Source organism: Syngnathus acus, chromosome 16 (assembly GCF_901709675.1).
Source record: "Syngnathus acus chromosome 16, fSynAcu1.2, whole genome shotgun sequence".
NCBI lineage: Eukaryota > Metazoa > Chordata > Actinopteri > Syngnathiformes > Syngnathidae > Syngnathus > Syngnathus acus.
In genome coordinates, this window is record NC_051101.1 from 5,853,845 (window position 1) to 5,869,231 (window position 15,387).

Here is a 15,387-nt window from a genome sequence, read left to right on the forward strand (position 1 = left end):
GTCCTCGTGGGGTCTCTAAAAGGTTGAAATTTCAGATGCCCTGCTGCTTCACAGAATCAATTTCCACCAAAATTTGCGATAATTTTATTTATTTGTTATTTTCAGGTACTTTAATTTCTGTGACAAAAAGTCTATGATCACCGCTGCTGTCAAAAGAAACGATGTTTCACACTCGAGATACACAATTTTCCTATGGACACAAAGGCAGCAGGAGGTTGGAGTAGCCCAACGGGAGCTGGTTAGTTTTTTTGTTTTTCAGGAAACACGCTATCAAATTTCACTCAGTTTACTCCAAAGTTATCCTTGTATCCAGCTCCAGCTCAAACTTGGCTCATAACAGTTGTTGGTAAGTTTGTTTGTTCATTCCTCTCTTTTACCTTTTCAAAGTTTTGTGTTGCTACTGAAATTGTTTTGGCCCCCACTTGCCTTTCAATGTTAGCAGCCGAGGCAGCGATGTTTACTGCGCGGTGCCAGAAGTTAGTGCTTTGCTGCCTGAAGATCAATACCTGTTTACGGGTATTAACCTGCAATATTGTATTCATTATTAAGTTTCTCCATCCCTCCTCCGGTAAAATTACAGTCGTCGAAATGCATCGGTTGTGTTGTTATTGCATATTCGCTAATCTGTTAAGGGAAAGCAAATAATGTATTAGATGGCCAACATATTCAGAAAGTGATTTTTTTTATTAGTAGTATGCAAATGACAGCTATAATATACGGTTATAAGTAAATCGTTGTACTCCTGTGTTTGAATAGATTTCCGTCTCCATAAATATCCTTTACTCGACCACTTTTATACATATTTCTTACTGTAAGAGGCTCAATCATATACTCTACACAGTCTTGATACAACTGTGGTAGGAAGTTATCAATAATAATAATAATAATTAATAATAATAATAGTCCCAACCATTCCAGATTTCAGATTAATATTGCAAAGGTGGTTGTGGATACATTCCGAAGTCATGTTCAATGAGTCCAAACAAGTTGAGACTTATTGGTCTGAATCAGAGTGGATTTTTAAAATTCCCACCCACATACGGACAGGACTGTGCTATTCCATCCAATTGATGTCTTTGTGTTGGAGCTCAAGAGATCTCTAGGAAAAATGAGGAGTTACGTACATCTCATAATCTTGAAGTTGAGTGCTTGAATGGATTTGTTGAACAACAACAACATGCATGTATGCAAGATGCTGGATGAGTAACTCTTGCTCCATTGTTTTCTAATTTCAGTCGTGTTGGCTGTCTCTCTCTAAAAACACATGCAGCGGGCTAATGGGGAAGCACCACCATCTGCTCCTGCCATCGCCTCCAACGAGATGACCCCAGGATAGGTGGAGCCGTGAGAGTCAGGATAATTCACTATTTGGGTTAAGATACCCTCAACCTGAACCTAAAGGAAACAAGTTGTTCACACTGGAAAATAAATTATCCCAAAAGTTCCAGTGAGCCCTCATGATGATGTTTTTGGTATGGTTGGGTCTGCTTTGGCTGCAAAGCTGCAGTGCTCACAGCCTCTTCACCTGCGAGCCAATTCGGGTTCATCGGTGCATGGGACTGTCCTACAATATGACTTTCTTTCCCAACATGATGGAGCACTATGATCAGGATGTTGCAGACAGAAAAATAGAGGTGAGTGACAAACGCCTCCAACTTAACTTTTGTAACAAATGACACAAGCATCAAGCAAAAGTGAATCGATTCACCAATGCATTTCATGCAACTTATTTTTAAAATTCTTAACTGTCACACACACAATTGTAAGGCCTTTATTCTAGTTTAATTTCAAATTGTACAGTCCGTCTTAGGGTCTTCACTCTTCTAGAGGTTCCACTGTTTTTCCAAAATTAAAACAGTAGATAACGGGCAAGCCTGTGGTTCCTTGGTGGTTATAGATAGTCTAATTGAGAAAATATAGTACAGACATTTATTCACTGTTGCGCAAAATAATGTTAGTATTAGTCTTGTCTCTTGGCAGAACTTATTTTCTCCAATTATTGCATCATATCGCCTTCCCGAAGGCTATCTCGGTTTGGGTTGCACATGTTAGAATGGCTAGCATGAAAGGTGCTGAGGGAATCTTTTGTGTGTCATCTGGCAAAGTTAAAGGCTTCTGATTTCACATCAGCCTCAGCCACAGGCTACTAATCATCAACTTTGTTGTGTGCAGCCTTTGATTCGTTCAGGAAGGGGATGGACACGCCCAGAGTCACACAAAGCCCGTCCTGCATACCACAATGAATACACTCTCTCTGTTAATCACTCACTAGTTTCATATTCTGCACACAGTCATACCTCCTCAGAGAAACTATGCAGTGTCTTATCAAAGCCTGTACTGTGTAATCACCTAGGCCTTCAAATTTAAGCCAGCTCACCCTTTCACAAAGGATTTTCAGGAGTAGACTTTCCCTTGTTTAGCCCATGGCCCAACATTCCACTGGCATTCACCTGTATTTGAAAGTTATACGTGTCAGGATACAAATGGGATTGAAACAGGCTGTGACATATTTATGGAGGGATCATTTCAGACATCTCAAAATTATTTTTACTGTTTTTTTTTTGCTAACTAATCATAAAAGCATGAGTGCACAAAAGTACTGTAATTCAGGACCAAACTTGTGATCTGAAATGCAGCTTGTATCTTTGCTCAGCAGTTCTTCTGAATGGTTTATCATTGTCATTGCAGCCATTTATGCCCTTGGCAAGTCTTCGTTGTTCCCCAAATGTCCACCACTTCCTGTGCCAGGCTTTCTTCCCAGTATGCACTGAGGAAAATACAGTGCTGCAGCCTTGCCAAGAAGACTGTGAGGCTGTAATGTCCGATTGTCAGGAGAAAATTCAGATGTTTGGCATTATTTGGCCTCCTGAGCTACAGTGTGACAAGTAAGTAATACTCGTGAATTATGCAAGATTAGTTCATTGATGGATTTTTTTTGTATGGATAATTTTATTTTCTGTTTCAGACTTGACCCATGTGGCTTAGGAGATCGTACCGAGCTTCCCACAACCACCCCAATGAGCTCAATATCTGCTAAAAGGGACTTGGGCTTTTGGTGCCCACTGCAGTTGAAAGCTAAACCTGGCCACGGCGCATCATTCCTTGGAGCTCAGGACTGTGCTCCGCCATGTTCCAATATGTATTTTAAACCCAACAGCATCGAATTTGCCAAGAATTTTATTGGCGTGTGCTCCATCATTTGCTTGGGTGCCACTCTCTTTACCTTCCTTACTTTCCTCATCGATGTCAAACGCTTTCGCTATCCCGAGCGTCCCATAATCTTCTATGCAGTTTGCTACAGTTTTGTTTCACTCATATACTTTGTCGGCTTCCTGCTGGGCAACGGCGCAGCCTGTAACAAGGCAGTCCACCCTACTGGTGTGGACACAGTTGTCTTGGGCTCCCAAAGCAAAGGCTGTACTCTGCTTTTTATGTTCCTCTACTTTTTCTCAATTGCTGGAATCGTCTGGTGGGTCATACTCACCATTACCTGGTTCCTGGCAGCTGGACCCAAATGGAGCTGTGAAGCCATAGAGAAGAAAGCGGTAAGATTAAAAGATTATATCTGGAAGTGAACACATGAAAAGATTTGGCTCTGTTCTGACAAGACTGGAATGAATTTGAGGCTTCAGATTTGCTCACAAGTGACAGGCTTTAATAAGCTTCCATGTTGCATGCTCTTCAAAGATCTCTTGTGTGTTCTGCCCTTAGGTGTGGTTCCACACCGTCGCCTGGGGAATCCCCGGAGCTTTAACTGTCATGCTGCTAGCCCTGAACAAGGTTGAAGGGGACAACATTAGCGGGGTTTGCTTCGTGGGACTCTACGATCTGGATGCCCTGCGCTACTTTGTGATCGCGCCCCTGTGTGTGGGCGTCATAGTCGGTCTCTTCCTCATCCTAGCGGGCATCATTTCTCTGAATCACGTGCGGCAGGTTATACAGCACGACGAGCGCAACCAGGAGAAACTCAAAAAGTTTATGATCCGCATAGCTGTGTTCAGCTGCCTCTACCTGGTGCCACTGGTCACCTTGTTAGCATGTTACGCCTATGAACAGAGTCATCGCAGCACCTGGGAGAACACATGGATCAATGACCGCTGCCAAGAATATAGCATCCCCTGCTCACACAAGGTAGGTGGAACACTCTTAGGAGGTAGAGGAATGAGCTAAGGCTAAGGAGCAGAATGGGTTACTTTGAAAAAAATTGCTAGGTGGAGTAGACAAAAATTGAATTAGTTTTCACTCAACAGGTCTTGGCTTCAAAAATAATTGCCTCACTTTAAGCTGAAATGTCATTGTAGAGATTTTATTTATTTTCTGCCATCTCGCAATCGGAGCCAATCGAAGGGCATATATTGACAAACACCCATGCAAACTCACAATTAAGGAAATTTTCAGTTAAATTATAGTAATAAGCATTATTTTGGAATGCGTGAAGAAGCCGGAGTATGCAGACAGAAGCCACACAAGCATGTGGAGGGCATGCAAGCTCGACACAGGGAGGCTGGAGCCACAATTCGATCCGCCAATCTCACAACTGTGAGGTGGATGTTCGAACCCATTTTGCCTAAAAATACATTGGGAAATGAAAAATTAAGTTTTAGCCATGTGCCCAACACAAAAAATGTCCGCAAGCTCAATAAATATCTTTTCTTTTCCATCTTAGACAACGGAGCATCAACGACCTGACCTGTCTCTGTTTCTGGTGAAGTACTTGATGACCTTGGTTGTTGGAATCTCTGCGGTGTTCTGGGTCAGCAGCAAAAAGACCTGCTCTGAGTGGGCCTACTTTTTCAACAGGACCCGCAAAAGAGAGTAAGGACATTTTAGTGACCTTGTCATTTTGACATTGCTGATGGACATTTTTAGATTTTAGGCCCACTTTTTAATGTTTTGTGATCAACAGTCCCATCAGCGAGAGCCGCCGAGTACTGCAGGAGTCCTGCGAGTTCTTCCTCAAGCATAACAGTCGTGTCCAGCACAAGAAGAAACACTACAAGTCAACCTCACATAAGCTCAAGGTCATCTCAAAGTCTATGGGCACAAGCACTGGCGCCACACCAACCAACGCCTCCGTTGGTGCTGGAACTTCACCTCTGGGAAATCATGAGCGCCAGAGCAAGGGCACTTCAAGCCGAAGCTCCAGGCGTGAGGACAAGGAGCGAGCAGAGGGAGAGAGACGTAGCAAAGGGGGGAGCTCTGGACAAGTTAGCAGCAAATCGTGGAGTTTACACAGCAGAGTACCGGATGCATTGTAAGTTAATTGTTATTGTTAATATTTTATATTCTTGTCTGCGGATTTAATTGGAACTCAAAAATTATATTTGTTGCAAGACTCTTCTCTGGTTTCACACAATCTGTGATGGGACGTTAGTGAACATCCTTCAGTATTTAAAAAATGTTTCCTGCAGCAAATTGGATTATTCTATTCCACTATTCTAAGACTTTTATTAGCTAAACAGGTACATTTTCATCATATTATAGCCTTATAACTGTAAAATCAAGTTATTGTGATAACTTGAAAAGATAAATGCATAATGTGAAAATGCAGAGCTACTTCACACAAGGTGTTGTATTTATCACACAAATGTAAAAACAATTTAACAAATACAAAACAGTTTTTACAAATTGTCAAACTTCAGGAGTGCTCTGCTTAAAATGCAGGATATGGAAGCCAGCATGCCCCTTGTTATTGCCTCTGCCTCTTATACATAAAGATGTTTTTCTAATTTTGTTTGTGTCATAGGATGACACCAAAGAGTGAGCAGTCAGAGGTCAGACCAGTTCCGATCACACAGCAGGATTCAGCTCAGGGCCCATCTTCCGGCATTGAAGACTCCACCCACCAGCAGATGCCCAAGGTGTCTGAGGAGGAAAAGGACATAAAGGACAGCAACTGCTGAGACACTGATGGCAGGCACTTGACTCTGATTGTATCCATTGGTTGAGGAAAAGTTACTTAGTGTGCACAGCCACAAAGTAATATTTATACCTCCACAACTTCAAAAGTATTTTTTTGTTCTCGATTTGCATTCTGAGTGACTTTAAGATTTGTAGTAATTTAGTCGAGTTTTTACCGATATAGCTCTATGCCAAGTACTACATTACCTGTGGACTGATTTGAAACTGTAAGTCTTCTGTTTTTTATGGCAAGCTCTTAATGTGAATATTCTGTTTTCCCCTCCATTCAATGGATTAGTCACTACACTGGGCATTCTAATGTGAGGTCATGATGTTTCCAAACCTTCAATAAGAGGGGGAGTGTCCCTGTGGTTTGTTTAATGTACTATTCCAGGAAAGAGAGTGTGTCATCAAAAATCATCATACAGTTCTACTTTTAAATATATGGTAAGTCATGATAATTGTATTTGTTTTCTTGAATGTTTTGGTTGTACAGCTCCTCACTTTGTTGGTTGGGCCAGTGAATGTTAATTCGAAGAGTGTTTTTAATTTGATAATTTGCTTAATTTAAAAGGTAAAAGCAGATGTTTCACATGTGTCGGTGATGTCAATGTTGGCATTAAAATCCGTCTGTGAAAACCAAACTTGATTTGGTGACCATGCAGAGCTATTTTTATTTTAAAATGATTTGTCAAATTTGTTTTGGTGTTATCTATAAAATACACTACACTTAAGTCTTTCTCTGATTTATACTAGGATTCATCGTCAAAATCTGCTGTGCAAGGATTATACATTTCATTAAAATGTTACCTTCCTGTTTAAGTGTCAAGGTCGTCTCACTGTGGCCAATTTAAAGGGAAACATTTATCTGTTACAGATGCTGATAGTGGCTATAGCTTTTTGTATTTACTGACATTGTTTCGCTGCTTCTTATCTCTTTTAAATATGCCTTTTTAGTTTTATGTATTTTTTTTACAACAAAAAAGCAAAACGTGAATAAAAGATTTTATTGCATGCATCGATGCGCGTTTTTTTTTTTTCTTATCTCAGAATTATCGCCACGCATGCACAGTGCAGACATTGGTCCAATTGTAGGACCATGCTCACATGAAAACTGCATGTTGCTGAGCTGTTTGCTTTGGAACGGTTTTCTTGAAGAGCGTTGACTGGCCCTACCCGCTGATCCTGCCCTCCCCCTGGATTGAAAGAGTGCATCAGCGCAAGGTTGAAGACTTTCAAAGTTCCCAGTTGCACCGAATGATGTCTCCTGTAGCCCAGCGCCTTTTGCTACTGCTCGTCTGCTTGACTTTCTCCGTGTACGGAGTGGAAAAGGTGAGAAGTAGAGAATACCGAAAGGATCCTGACGGGGATAAGGTAAGACCGATTGCAAATAACTCGCTCGGTCGTCATCATGTTAAAGCGATGTGGCTTTTTCCATGCGGTGGGACCTTTTGGACGAGTCCGCTGCGTCCAAGATGAGGTTGTCACATTTTATTTATGGCTAATAATTAAAGCGCAAGTTTTCGTATGTTTGAGATAATTGATAATACATCCAAACCAACTGACTGCGGTGAAAATATCCACTTGAGTATACGCATAATTATCTTAACTTTACCCCCAAAAATTATGTGCTGCAGTTTTTTTTTTTAAATATAGCACAGTCAGCTGGTTCTTCTATTATTATCATTTAGTTTTGGTGAGAGGAATACAGCCAAAGCGGAAGCGCGTGGTCTGTATATATTCCAATTTGTTTAAACACCTGGTTTTATATCAAATGTGAAATACATTATTCATTCACCAATGTCTTTATTTTTATTTTTTTAACCAATCTTGCTTGAACAGGATTTACATACGTTGTGGGTGGCCACTGGTGAGATAGAATGCACTCATTCTCTGTGCTCTTGGGAATCCATCAAATGAAAATGAAGCTGTTTATTTGGCAAAGCCTTTCCAGACCTTCCCCCAGGTTCCCATTAATACTCTGTGTTGAGAAGCCTAGAGGCACTATTTTGCTCTTAAAATCTTCCTAAAGACTTTTAGTAGTACTTAGGAACTGCAATTTTCTCACCACAATGGGAGGATAGGATGAATGGCACGTTGTTCTATAATATAATTTTGTGGCATTGGAAACCCCAAATGCATTCAACTATCTTCGGGAGGATGATCTTTTTGTTCTACTAGCATGGTTATCACTTACATTTTTTTCATAACCCTGAGTAGCCAAGCATTCTGTTCACTCTGGAGCGTTGCACTCCTCCCTTCAGTGTGTTCCAGAGTTCTCAACACTTAGGGCCAAATGCAGCCTTTATGCTTCATGTACAGTAACTGTAGCTGTGTGTTTGGACTATCCAGTATAATTCATGCAGGCAGCACCAAACTTTGAGCTGAAGCCGATATAAAAGTCAACAGTGTGCCCAAGTGGACAGTGGATCCATTCATTAGTTTGCTGTGAAAATCAAAGCTAAAATACAGGTTTGAGAAGTTTTCAAAGTCAAACTCGTACAGCTCATACTTAGTGGCTCCAAATTTCAGGTATATTGTCCAGAAAATAAAATGAAAGTCTGCTGTTTTTAACCGCAGGCTTCCCAGATTCCTTCAGAACTGATGTCACATCACCAGATCAATCTTGCAAAGCCACTCATGGCTAAAACAGACCCTTGGCCATCTCTTTCCCCAGCTGACATTAGAACACCACAATTCCCTATAAATAAAGGCATTTTTCCAGATGTTCGTCTTCCCAAGTACCGTTTTAGCTCCCCCCGAGGGATTCAAGCAGAAATCGTGTTGAATGGGGAGTACCGTATTTTCCGGACTGTAAGGCACACCGGACTATAAGGCGTACCTTCAATGAATGGCCCATTTTAAAACTTTGTCCTTATATAAGGCACACCGACTATAAGGCGCACCATTAATGCATCATGTCAGATTTTTAATCCAAATCAAATCATTCTCCATTTTATCTTTTTTTATTTCAACTTCAGACACACCAAATTACTTTATAATCACAAAACAATGATCCATAGTCTTTATGATTCATAGTCTTCAGCGGGCCACTTATGATTGATTTCATGACAATGCTTCGGGCATGTTTAAGTTTAGGAATTTGGTCGATATATAAGGCGCACCAGACTATAAGGTGCAATGTCGGCTTTTGAGAAAATTTTAGGTTTTTAGGTGTACCTTATAGTCCGGAAAATACGGTAACTAAAAGCTCTTTGTTCTCATCTCCCGACATTTTTCAACTTCATGTCTTTTGGTCATGGACTGACTACTCTTCACTGCTGCTGGTTCAGCAAAATGTAAACTGTATCAACATATGGTCATTGGCTGAAACTGTTGCATATCAACAAGTCAGTTTGTTTCAGACAGTATCCATGCATATAATGTGAATATAGTATAAACTGAGAAACGTGTGTACAATAGAGTATTGTACACGATTGGCACTCTGCAATATTCAGGACAAAGGAAACTAGTGCGGAGTCATGCAGGCCCATTATTTTGAATGGGTCTGTTTTTAAGCAAGCCTGTGAATATGTATTTGAGTCAGCTGAGTAAGATGTGGCATTTATTGAAATGTGGCAGTAGGACCATGAATGCGTGCCCAGAAATATCATAACCAGTCCTTCCTTCCTTTTGACAACATATGTCATTAATATGCTTCATGGTTGTTCACGGTCCCATCTTTTTCTTCTGCTGGCCAATATCAGCTTATTAGTATGTGTTTTCACGACTTTGAAATGTTTGAGCTTTTTACTGGGAAAAAAAAGCTGGCTGATTCCAGGTGTCCACTTTGCATAAACATTCGCTCTCAGGAAGCAGGAAGTTACATAATAGATTCAACCGATTTGACAACATTCACATTTCCTCCGACTTGCTTGCTCCTGCAGTATGGCAGCTGCATGCAGGGTCCAGCAGGAACTCCCGGCAGAGATGGTAACCCAGGGGCTAACGGCATCCCCGGAACTCCGGGCATCCCTGGACGTGATGGACTCAAAGGGGAGAAGGGCGAATGTATCAACGAGATCTTCGAGGAGCCCTGGAGGCCCAACTACAAGCAGTGTGCCTGGAACTCCTTGAATTATGGGATCGACCTTGGAAAAATAGCTGTAAGTTGAATTTGCATGCAAAACAGAATACAAGTGGGAAATACATTTTATATAAATTAGTCATGAAACATTTATTATCACCGCTACATTATATTCCAATTATTACATAGCTGGAAAATGTTGCAGAGTTATTTTCCCCCAAATTGCAGCCTTTACGATTTGAAAATCGCGTTTTACTATATTGCAATGTCGATTTGAATTTGCTTTATTATTCAGCCCTAAAAGGTGCCATTTTCCTGTGCTGTCTTGTAGGACTGCACATTTACCAAGCTGCGCTCAGACAGCGCCCTCAGAGTCCTCTTCAGCGGCTCCCTCAGACTCAAGTGCAAGAACGCATGTTGTCAAAGGTGGTACTTCACCTTCAACGGAGCAGAGTGCATGGCACCACTACCCATCGAGTCCATCATATACCTGGACCAAGGCAGTCCAGAGCTCAACTCAACCATCAATATCCACAGAACATCCTCAGGTATGATCACAAAGGTTGAATATGAAACAAAATTAAGGCACCAACCAGGCTATATGGAGGAAAACTCTAGTTTTGCACTATACTAGTCTACTGTCTCATATGCTTAGTGATGTTTTATACACAGTGTGTGTATATAATTTATTTTTTTTTTTTATTCGAAGGCAAAACATTTTATGTGGTGCCATTAAATTCTGTAGAACTCAAGAAGTAAACATCGGGAGAGGTCACATCATAATACACCAGTTTTGTGGCCATGTATTTTGGGTGTTCCCTACAATTTATGTATCCTGTCTTTGTCTCTTTTCTTTTTCTGTCAGTGGAAGGACTGTGTGAGGGTGTGAAAGCAGGGTTGGTGGACGTGGCTGTATGGGTGGGGACCTGCGCTGACTATCCCCGCGGTGATGCATCCACGGGGTGGAATTCAGTTTCCAGGATTATCGTCGAAGAGCTTCCCAAATAATAACTGTTGCATAAGAGGTATGGGATCAGCCCTGCTAGTCTGGTCTTCTAAAATGAGCAGGTATGATTTGCCGAGGCCTCACACAACACTGATGGGAACGTCAATGTTTTGTTGACAGTCACTATTTGGCTGGCCATTCACTTTACAAGAAAAAAAAAAAACTGTACTGTATTGTACTGTAATGTCAATGTTCCCTGGTGCTATGTGCAGTAATTGACAGTATGTAAACTTGTACTCTTAACTTTTTGTATGTCTTTTTACTGATAATAAATAATCTTTTTGAGGTTTCTTAAAGTGACCATTAATGCAATCAAATATAGTTTTGCATTTAGTTCAGCTGCATTTGTGTACACATTTCTACATTATTTCACAATGCTCCCCCGCAATTAAGATGAAAAAAGGCAGTTAAACATTTTTTAGAAGAAGTTGCAAATGTTTTGGCACATCCATGCAATTAATTATCTACGATTCTCCGCTGTTCTCAACATTATCAATTGCTTATGTCATGTTGATCAAAATGGCAATTTTCACACCCCAAAACATTTTAGCATCAGATCATCACTTTTTTGTTTCTTCAAAGCAACACAATGATATTGGCTGCTTAATTGTCTTTTGTTCTAACGTGCCGAAGAATCAACCAGGCAATTCAGGTGAGTGTGCAGTTTCTGTTTATAGCAAAAGAAAAAAAAAGCAGACATGATACACCAGATATCTAAATAAATATATTAATGTTATAACAAGCAGCTTTTTTTTTTTTTACCTTCAGTGAATTAGGGAAAATTCACATTTTAATGTTCAATTGTTTACATTGAGCACTTTCATTGATCAGCTGCCATTTTTAATTTATTTAAGTCATTTGGAGACATTTACTCCTCTGTGTAAAAATAACCCCCTTGCATTGCTATTACAGTACATCTTCAAGGGTGTAGCACAAACTTGCAGCACTGGCCAGTAATCACTCAACCGCACTGAGAGGATCAACAATACAACTTGAAGCATTCCTTTTCAGTGTTAACACTCAGTACATGCGCTGAGGTTCATGTGCCAGGTACCAATAGTCTGACTGGCCGTTCAGTCTTACTGTGTTTGTAACCTCATTGTGTGTCTTTTTTTCTTTTTACTGTTGGATCTTGCTAACTTGTGCCAAGCAGGAAGCGGGAGACATTTTCATATACTACAAATGTAATGCAGCATGCTGGAGTGACACGAATCAGGTTGGGGACGATCCCTTTGTAGAACCCAGTGGCGCCTTCATTCCTGCAGTGAGAGCAGTGACGATTACACACGCCATCTTTCTAATCTACTCAGTCAACGCTAGGTCAGACTTGTAGAAAGCATCACATTATTACCACTATCGTACCTCCAAGTCCTCCTAATGACATCGATAACGCCGTCGTATCTATTGTGCTGGTCTTGCAGTCGAGCTCGCACCACTTGATATGGGTATGTCGTAGCCACCGCAAATATTTTAGACAGTGCCGCCATTGTGATGTATTCCAAAGGATTCTGTTGAAGTGATCAATGAAGCAAGTCTCAGGTACAGCACAGAGTCATATAACATGTACATCAAGTGTCGTCTGCCTCTGAGGTTTAAGCGCTATTAAGCTAAGTAGAGGCTGTCTGCGGCTCGTGGGGTTACACGACTCACCAGCTTTGCATCTGAAGGAAATTTCTTGTATTTATTGTAGTCTCTCTTCAGCTCTTCGTAGGCCATGAACTGCAGCGCACCATGAGACGTTCCAAAGAGACCAGGAATGTAACCCTTTAAGATTATGCATTATAAATTAATTTGACTGACACTTATACATTATCATAAACGGCAAAACTCAACATACAAGACTTGTCATTGCCTACTTATTGTTGTAGTTAGGTAAATGCAGTGGTGGATGAAACGCTGACTGACAACACAACATTACAACCAATTGCATATTTAATATTTATATCTAATTTAGTTAGCTGTTGGGAGTTGAGATGTACAACACCTCTTAAGCATGATGCAGTACAGTTCTGCACCACTACAAACGAGTTTGATTAAGTTTTGGAGATAACATTTATCAGCACAAAAAAAAGGTGTAGTATTGTTGCCCTCTAGCGGTGATTATGGAAATAGCAGTCACATGTAGTTGTAGTCGGACCTTGTCTGAGTCTGCTTGAAAATATCACCATGGTACTGACCTTGTAGAGGCCTGACACCCCCTCCACGCGGTAGATCTTGAACAAGGCATCCAGCATCCCCCTGTACTGTTTAGTGTTTGGGTCAGAACTATACTGCAATACAAGCCTGGTCTTGGTTACCCAAATGGGGTTTGTTATGGTGAGTGTTAAAATGCCTGTAGAGACAGAGACAAAGAGGACATTGTGCAACGATGGCCTGCGTTCCAGCCGTTCAAAATTCAATCAAGGACATTTTGAGATGCCAAACTTAATGTGGCCAGCGGGAAGTGAAATTTCATGTGAAGCGGAATGAGCATTATTACCTGATTACTGTTGAAACTAGCAGATAATGTGCCAACAATACAGTTCAAACCAACCTGCTTCAGCTGCAGACACGAGGTGCTCCGAAGCACTCAGTTCAGTCTGGCGACCTTCCTTTACGTAAGCTTTGATTGCATTGTAGCTGTGAATGAAGCAGTGTGTCAATGCACAAAAGAAATGTCAAAAGAAAAAGAAACAACAGACTTACAAGAAAAAATAGAGACCCCAAGAGGCTCCAGCACCCCACACGTTGGGGGTCACTCCTTGATAAAGTCCCCTCAGTCCTTCCTGGTGCCACACACTCTTCATACAATGCAGTATGCCATTATACTTGGGTCTTAATTCCAAGCCATCACTCACTGAAGCAAAAATAAATTTAAGTGGGTTAGTCTTTGCAAGGGATGAAAGGTCCTTCATAGGAAACAACAATCACAACATTCATACTTTTTTTAAATGTTTGATCTTGATAATTGCAATTTGTTTCAGTTTTAACATGGCGGTTTAACAGTTCTGACTTGAGTACATTATCAATAACAACACAGAGGCTTTGCTTGAAGCTAATGCCTTTGTTTAGTGTTTGCCACTTGAATTCCATGGAAAACAGTTTCAGTCTTTAATCAATACCCCTAACATTGTTTCAGGTCTACGAACCCGTACCCTCTTTGCTTTCACAAGTGAGATATTTCAGCGCACGAGTAGAACCACAAGGATTACTGTGTCTAATGAGTAACGTTTTTTCACTAAGTGCCATCTTTTGGAGTGCTAGTAAAACTTTAAGGTAGATAAAGAATATTAGATAAAAGCTCAATTGTTTTCATGCACTTGCTATTAAATAGATAAACAGCTTTCAGTAAAGCTGTTGATGTGGTATGTCCAAATAGGCTACACCACTGGAAAAACAATCCTATGGTTCCATTGGATTCACCCAATTTGTTAATTGGTTACACATCATTAAAATTTTTACATCATTTGAGTATTTTGGAGGACAAAAGTAGGAAAATTACATAAGTTGGTCACATTTTATTTTAATCACGTGTGACCAAAAGTTAGATGCTTGCAGTATGTTTTTTCCTACTACGTGAAATTTCTGCACACTATGAGGATAAGTTTGCATCCTGATATTACAAGTAAATGCTATTTGTAAGGCAAAACTGTGCATTAGTTGCTTTTACTAGGAATTCTAGCACACTCAACATTATACCAGCAACATGAAGGACTACGTAGCAGCCTACTGTAGAGCATTATATGTCACTGTTGCCTGATATATATATTTTTTTACACTGGAGTAGAAAATTAACATTTAGCTTATTATTAGAATATTGACAGCGTCCAACAGTAGTTGATATAGAGTATGGCTCACCTGCAAACCTGATTTTGACCAGGTCGAGAGGATGAAGCACCAGCGTTGAAACAACTCCCCCGCTTAATCCTGCCACCAGGTTTTCTACCTTTACATGTTTGAAAACCCGCTGGACGTGTTCGGGGAATGATACGGGAGAGCCCGGTTTGCCATCACTAACGCTGACAGTACCGTGATCTTGGCCGGTGCTCATGTTTACCAACTTTAGCTGTAGCTTGCAAAAGCTAGGTGTGTTTACAAAACGTGCTCACAAGTCTTCAATGAGTCTACGGTAAAGTCGTCACGATGTTGCAGCGATCTAACTTCTTTGACATGTCTCATTGTGGACCCACATGGTTGCTCGTGATCCACGTTTTTAGCACGTGGCGTCAAATACGATTGAAAGTGACATTACCCGAGCAAATGTCAAGCAGCTTGCAAGGAAGTCCAAATGAGCGAAGTGTATAATTGCAGTGCATCCGATTCTGAATTTCAACTTAAAACATTTTATACAAAATCATTACAACTACTGTACTGTATATTCAAGAAAGGTTACACTAATTCACTTAGTTGATCTTTAAACAAACAAACGTTTGATTTGGAAAAACACAATTTTGCTATGAATTTGAGTGCACGC

General features: G+C 40.6%; 3 protein-coding genes across 7 annotated transcripts; 2 read left to right on the forward strand and 1 right to left on the reverse strand.

The window, feature by feature from the left end:
• Positions 1-200: 200 nt before the first annotated feature.
• LOC119135800 (frizzled-6-like) lies at positions 201-6,919 on the forward strand. 4 transcript variants are annotated; one of them, XM_037273731.1, is made up of 9 exons: positions 214-346; positions 440-516; positions 1,236-1,634; positions 2,689-2,885; positions 2,966-3,545; positions 3,712-4,131; positions 4,667-4,815; positions 4,907-5,254; positions 5,747-6,919. In XM_037273731.1, the coding sequence occupies exons 3-9, from the start codon at positions 1,458-1,460 to the stop codon at positions 5,901-5,903; spliced, it is 2,028 nt and encodes a 675-aa protein (XP_037129626.1). In that variant the 5' UTR covers positions 214-346; positions 440-516; positions 1,236-1,457; the 3' UTR covers positions 5,904-6,919. The 4 variants fall into 4 exon arrangements, with proteins under 4 accessions (XP_037129625.1, XP_037129626.1, XP_037129627.1 ...); XM_037273732.1 differs by having other exon boundaries at positions 443-516; XM_037273730.1 differs by lacking the exon at positions 440-516 and having other exon boundaries at positions 201-346.
• A 67-nt stretch (positions 6,920-6,986) lies between these two features.
• Positions 6,987-11,234, forward strand: cthrc1b (collagen triple helix repeat containing 1b). Of its 2 annotated transcripts, none has more exons than XM_037273743.1 (4): positions 6,987-7,233; positions 9,789-10,007; positions 10,260-10,476; positions 10,794-11,234. In XM_037273743.1, exons 1-4 carry the CDS (start codon positions 7,159-7,161, stop codon positions 10,934-10,936), a joined length of 654 nt encoding a protein of 217 aa, XP_037129638.1. In that variant the 5' UTR covers positions 6,987-7,158; the 3' UTR covers positions 10,937-11,234. The 2 variants fall into 2 exon arrangements, with proteins under 2 accessions (XP_037129638.1, XP_037129637.1); XM_037273742.1 differs by having other exon boundaries at positions 6,988-7,275.
• Positions 11,235-12,042: 808 nt separating this feature from the next.
• On the reverse strand, positions 12,043-15,383 carry LOC119135806 (mitochondrial folate transporter/carrier-like). The gene is made up of 7 exons (XM_037273741.1): positions 14,772-15,383; positions 13,620-13,770; positions 13,468-13,553; positions 13,112-13,266; positions 12,585-12,698; positions 12,297-12,442; positions 12,043-12,193 (listed from the first exon to the last, which is right to left on the reverse strand). Exons 1-7 carry the CDS (start codon positions 14,962-14,964, stop codon positions 12,070-12,072), a joined length of 969 nt encoding a protein of 322 aa, XP_037129636.1. The 5' UTR covers positions 14,965-15,383; the 3' UTR covers positions 12,043-12,069.
• Between the last annotated feature and the right edge of the window lie 4 nt (positions 15,384-15,387).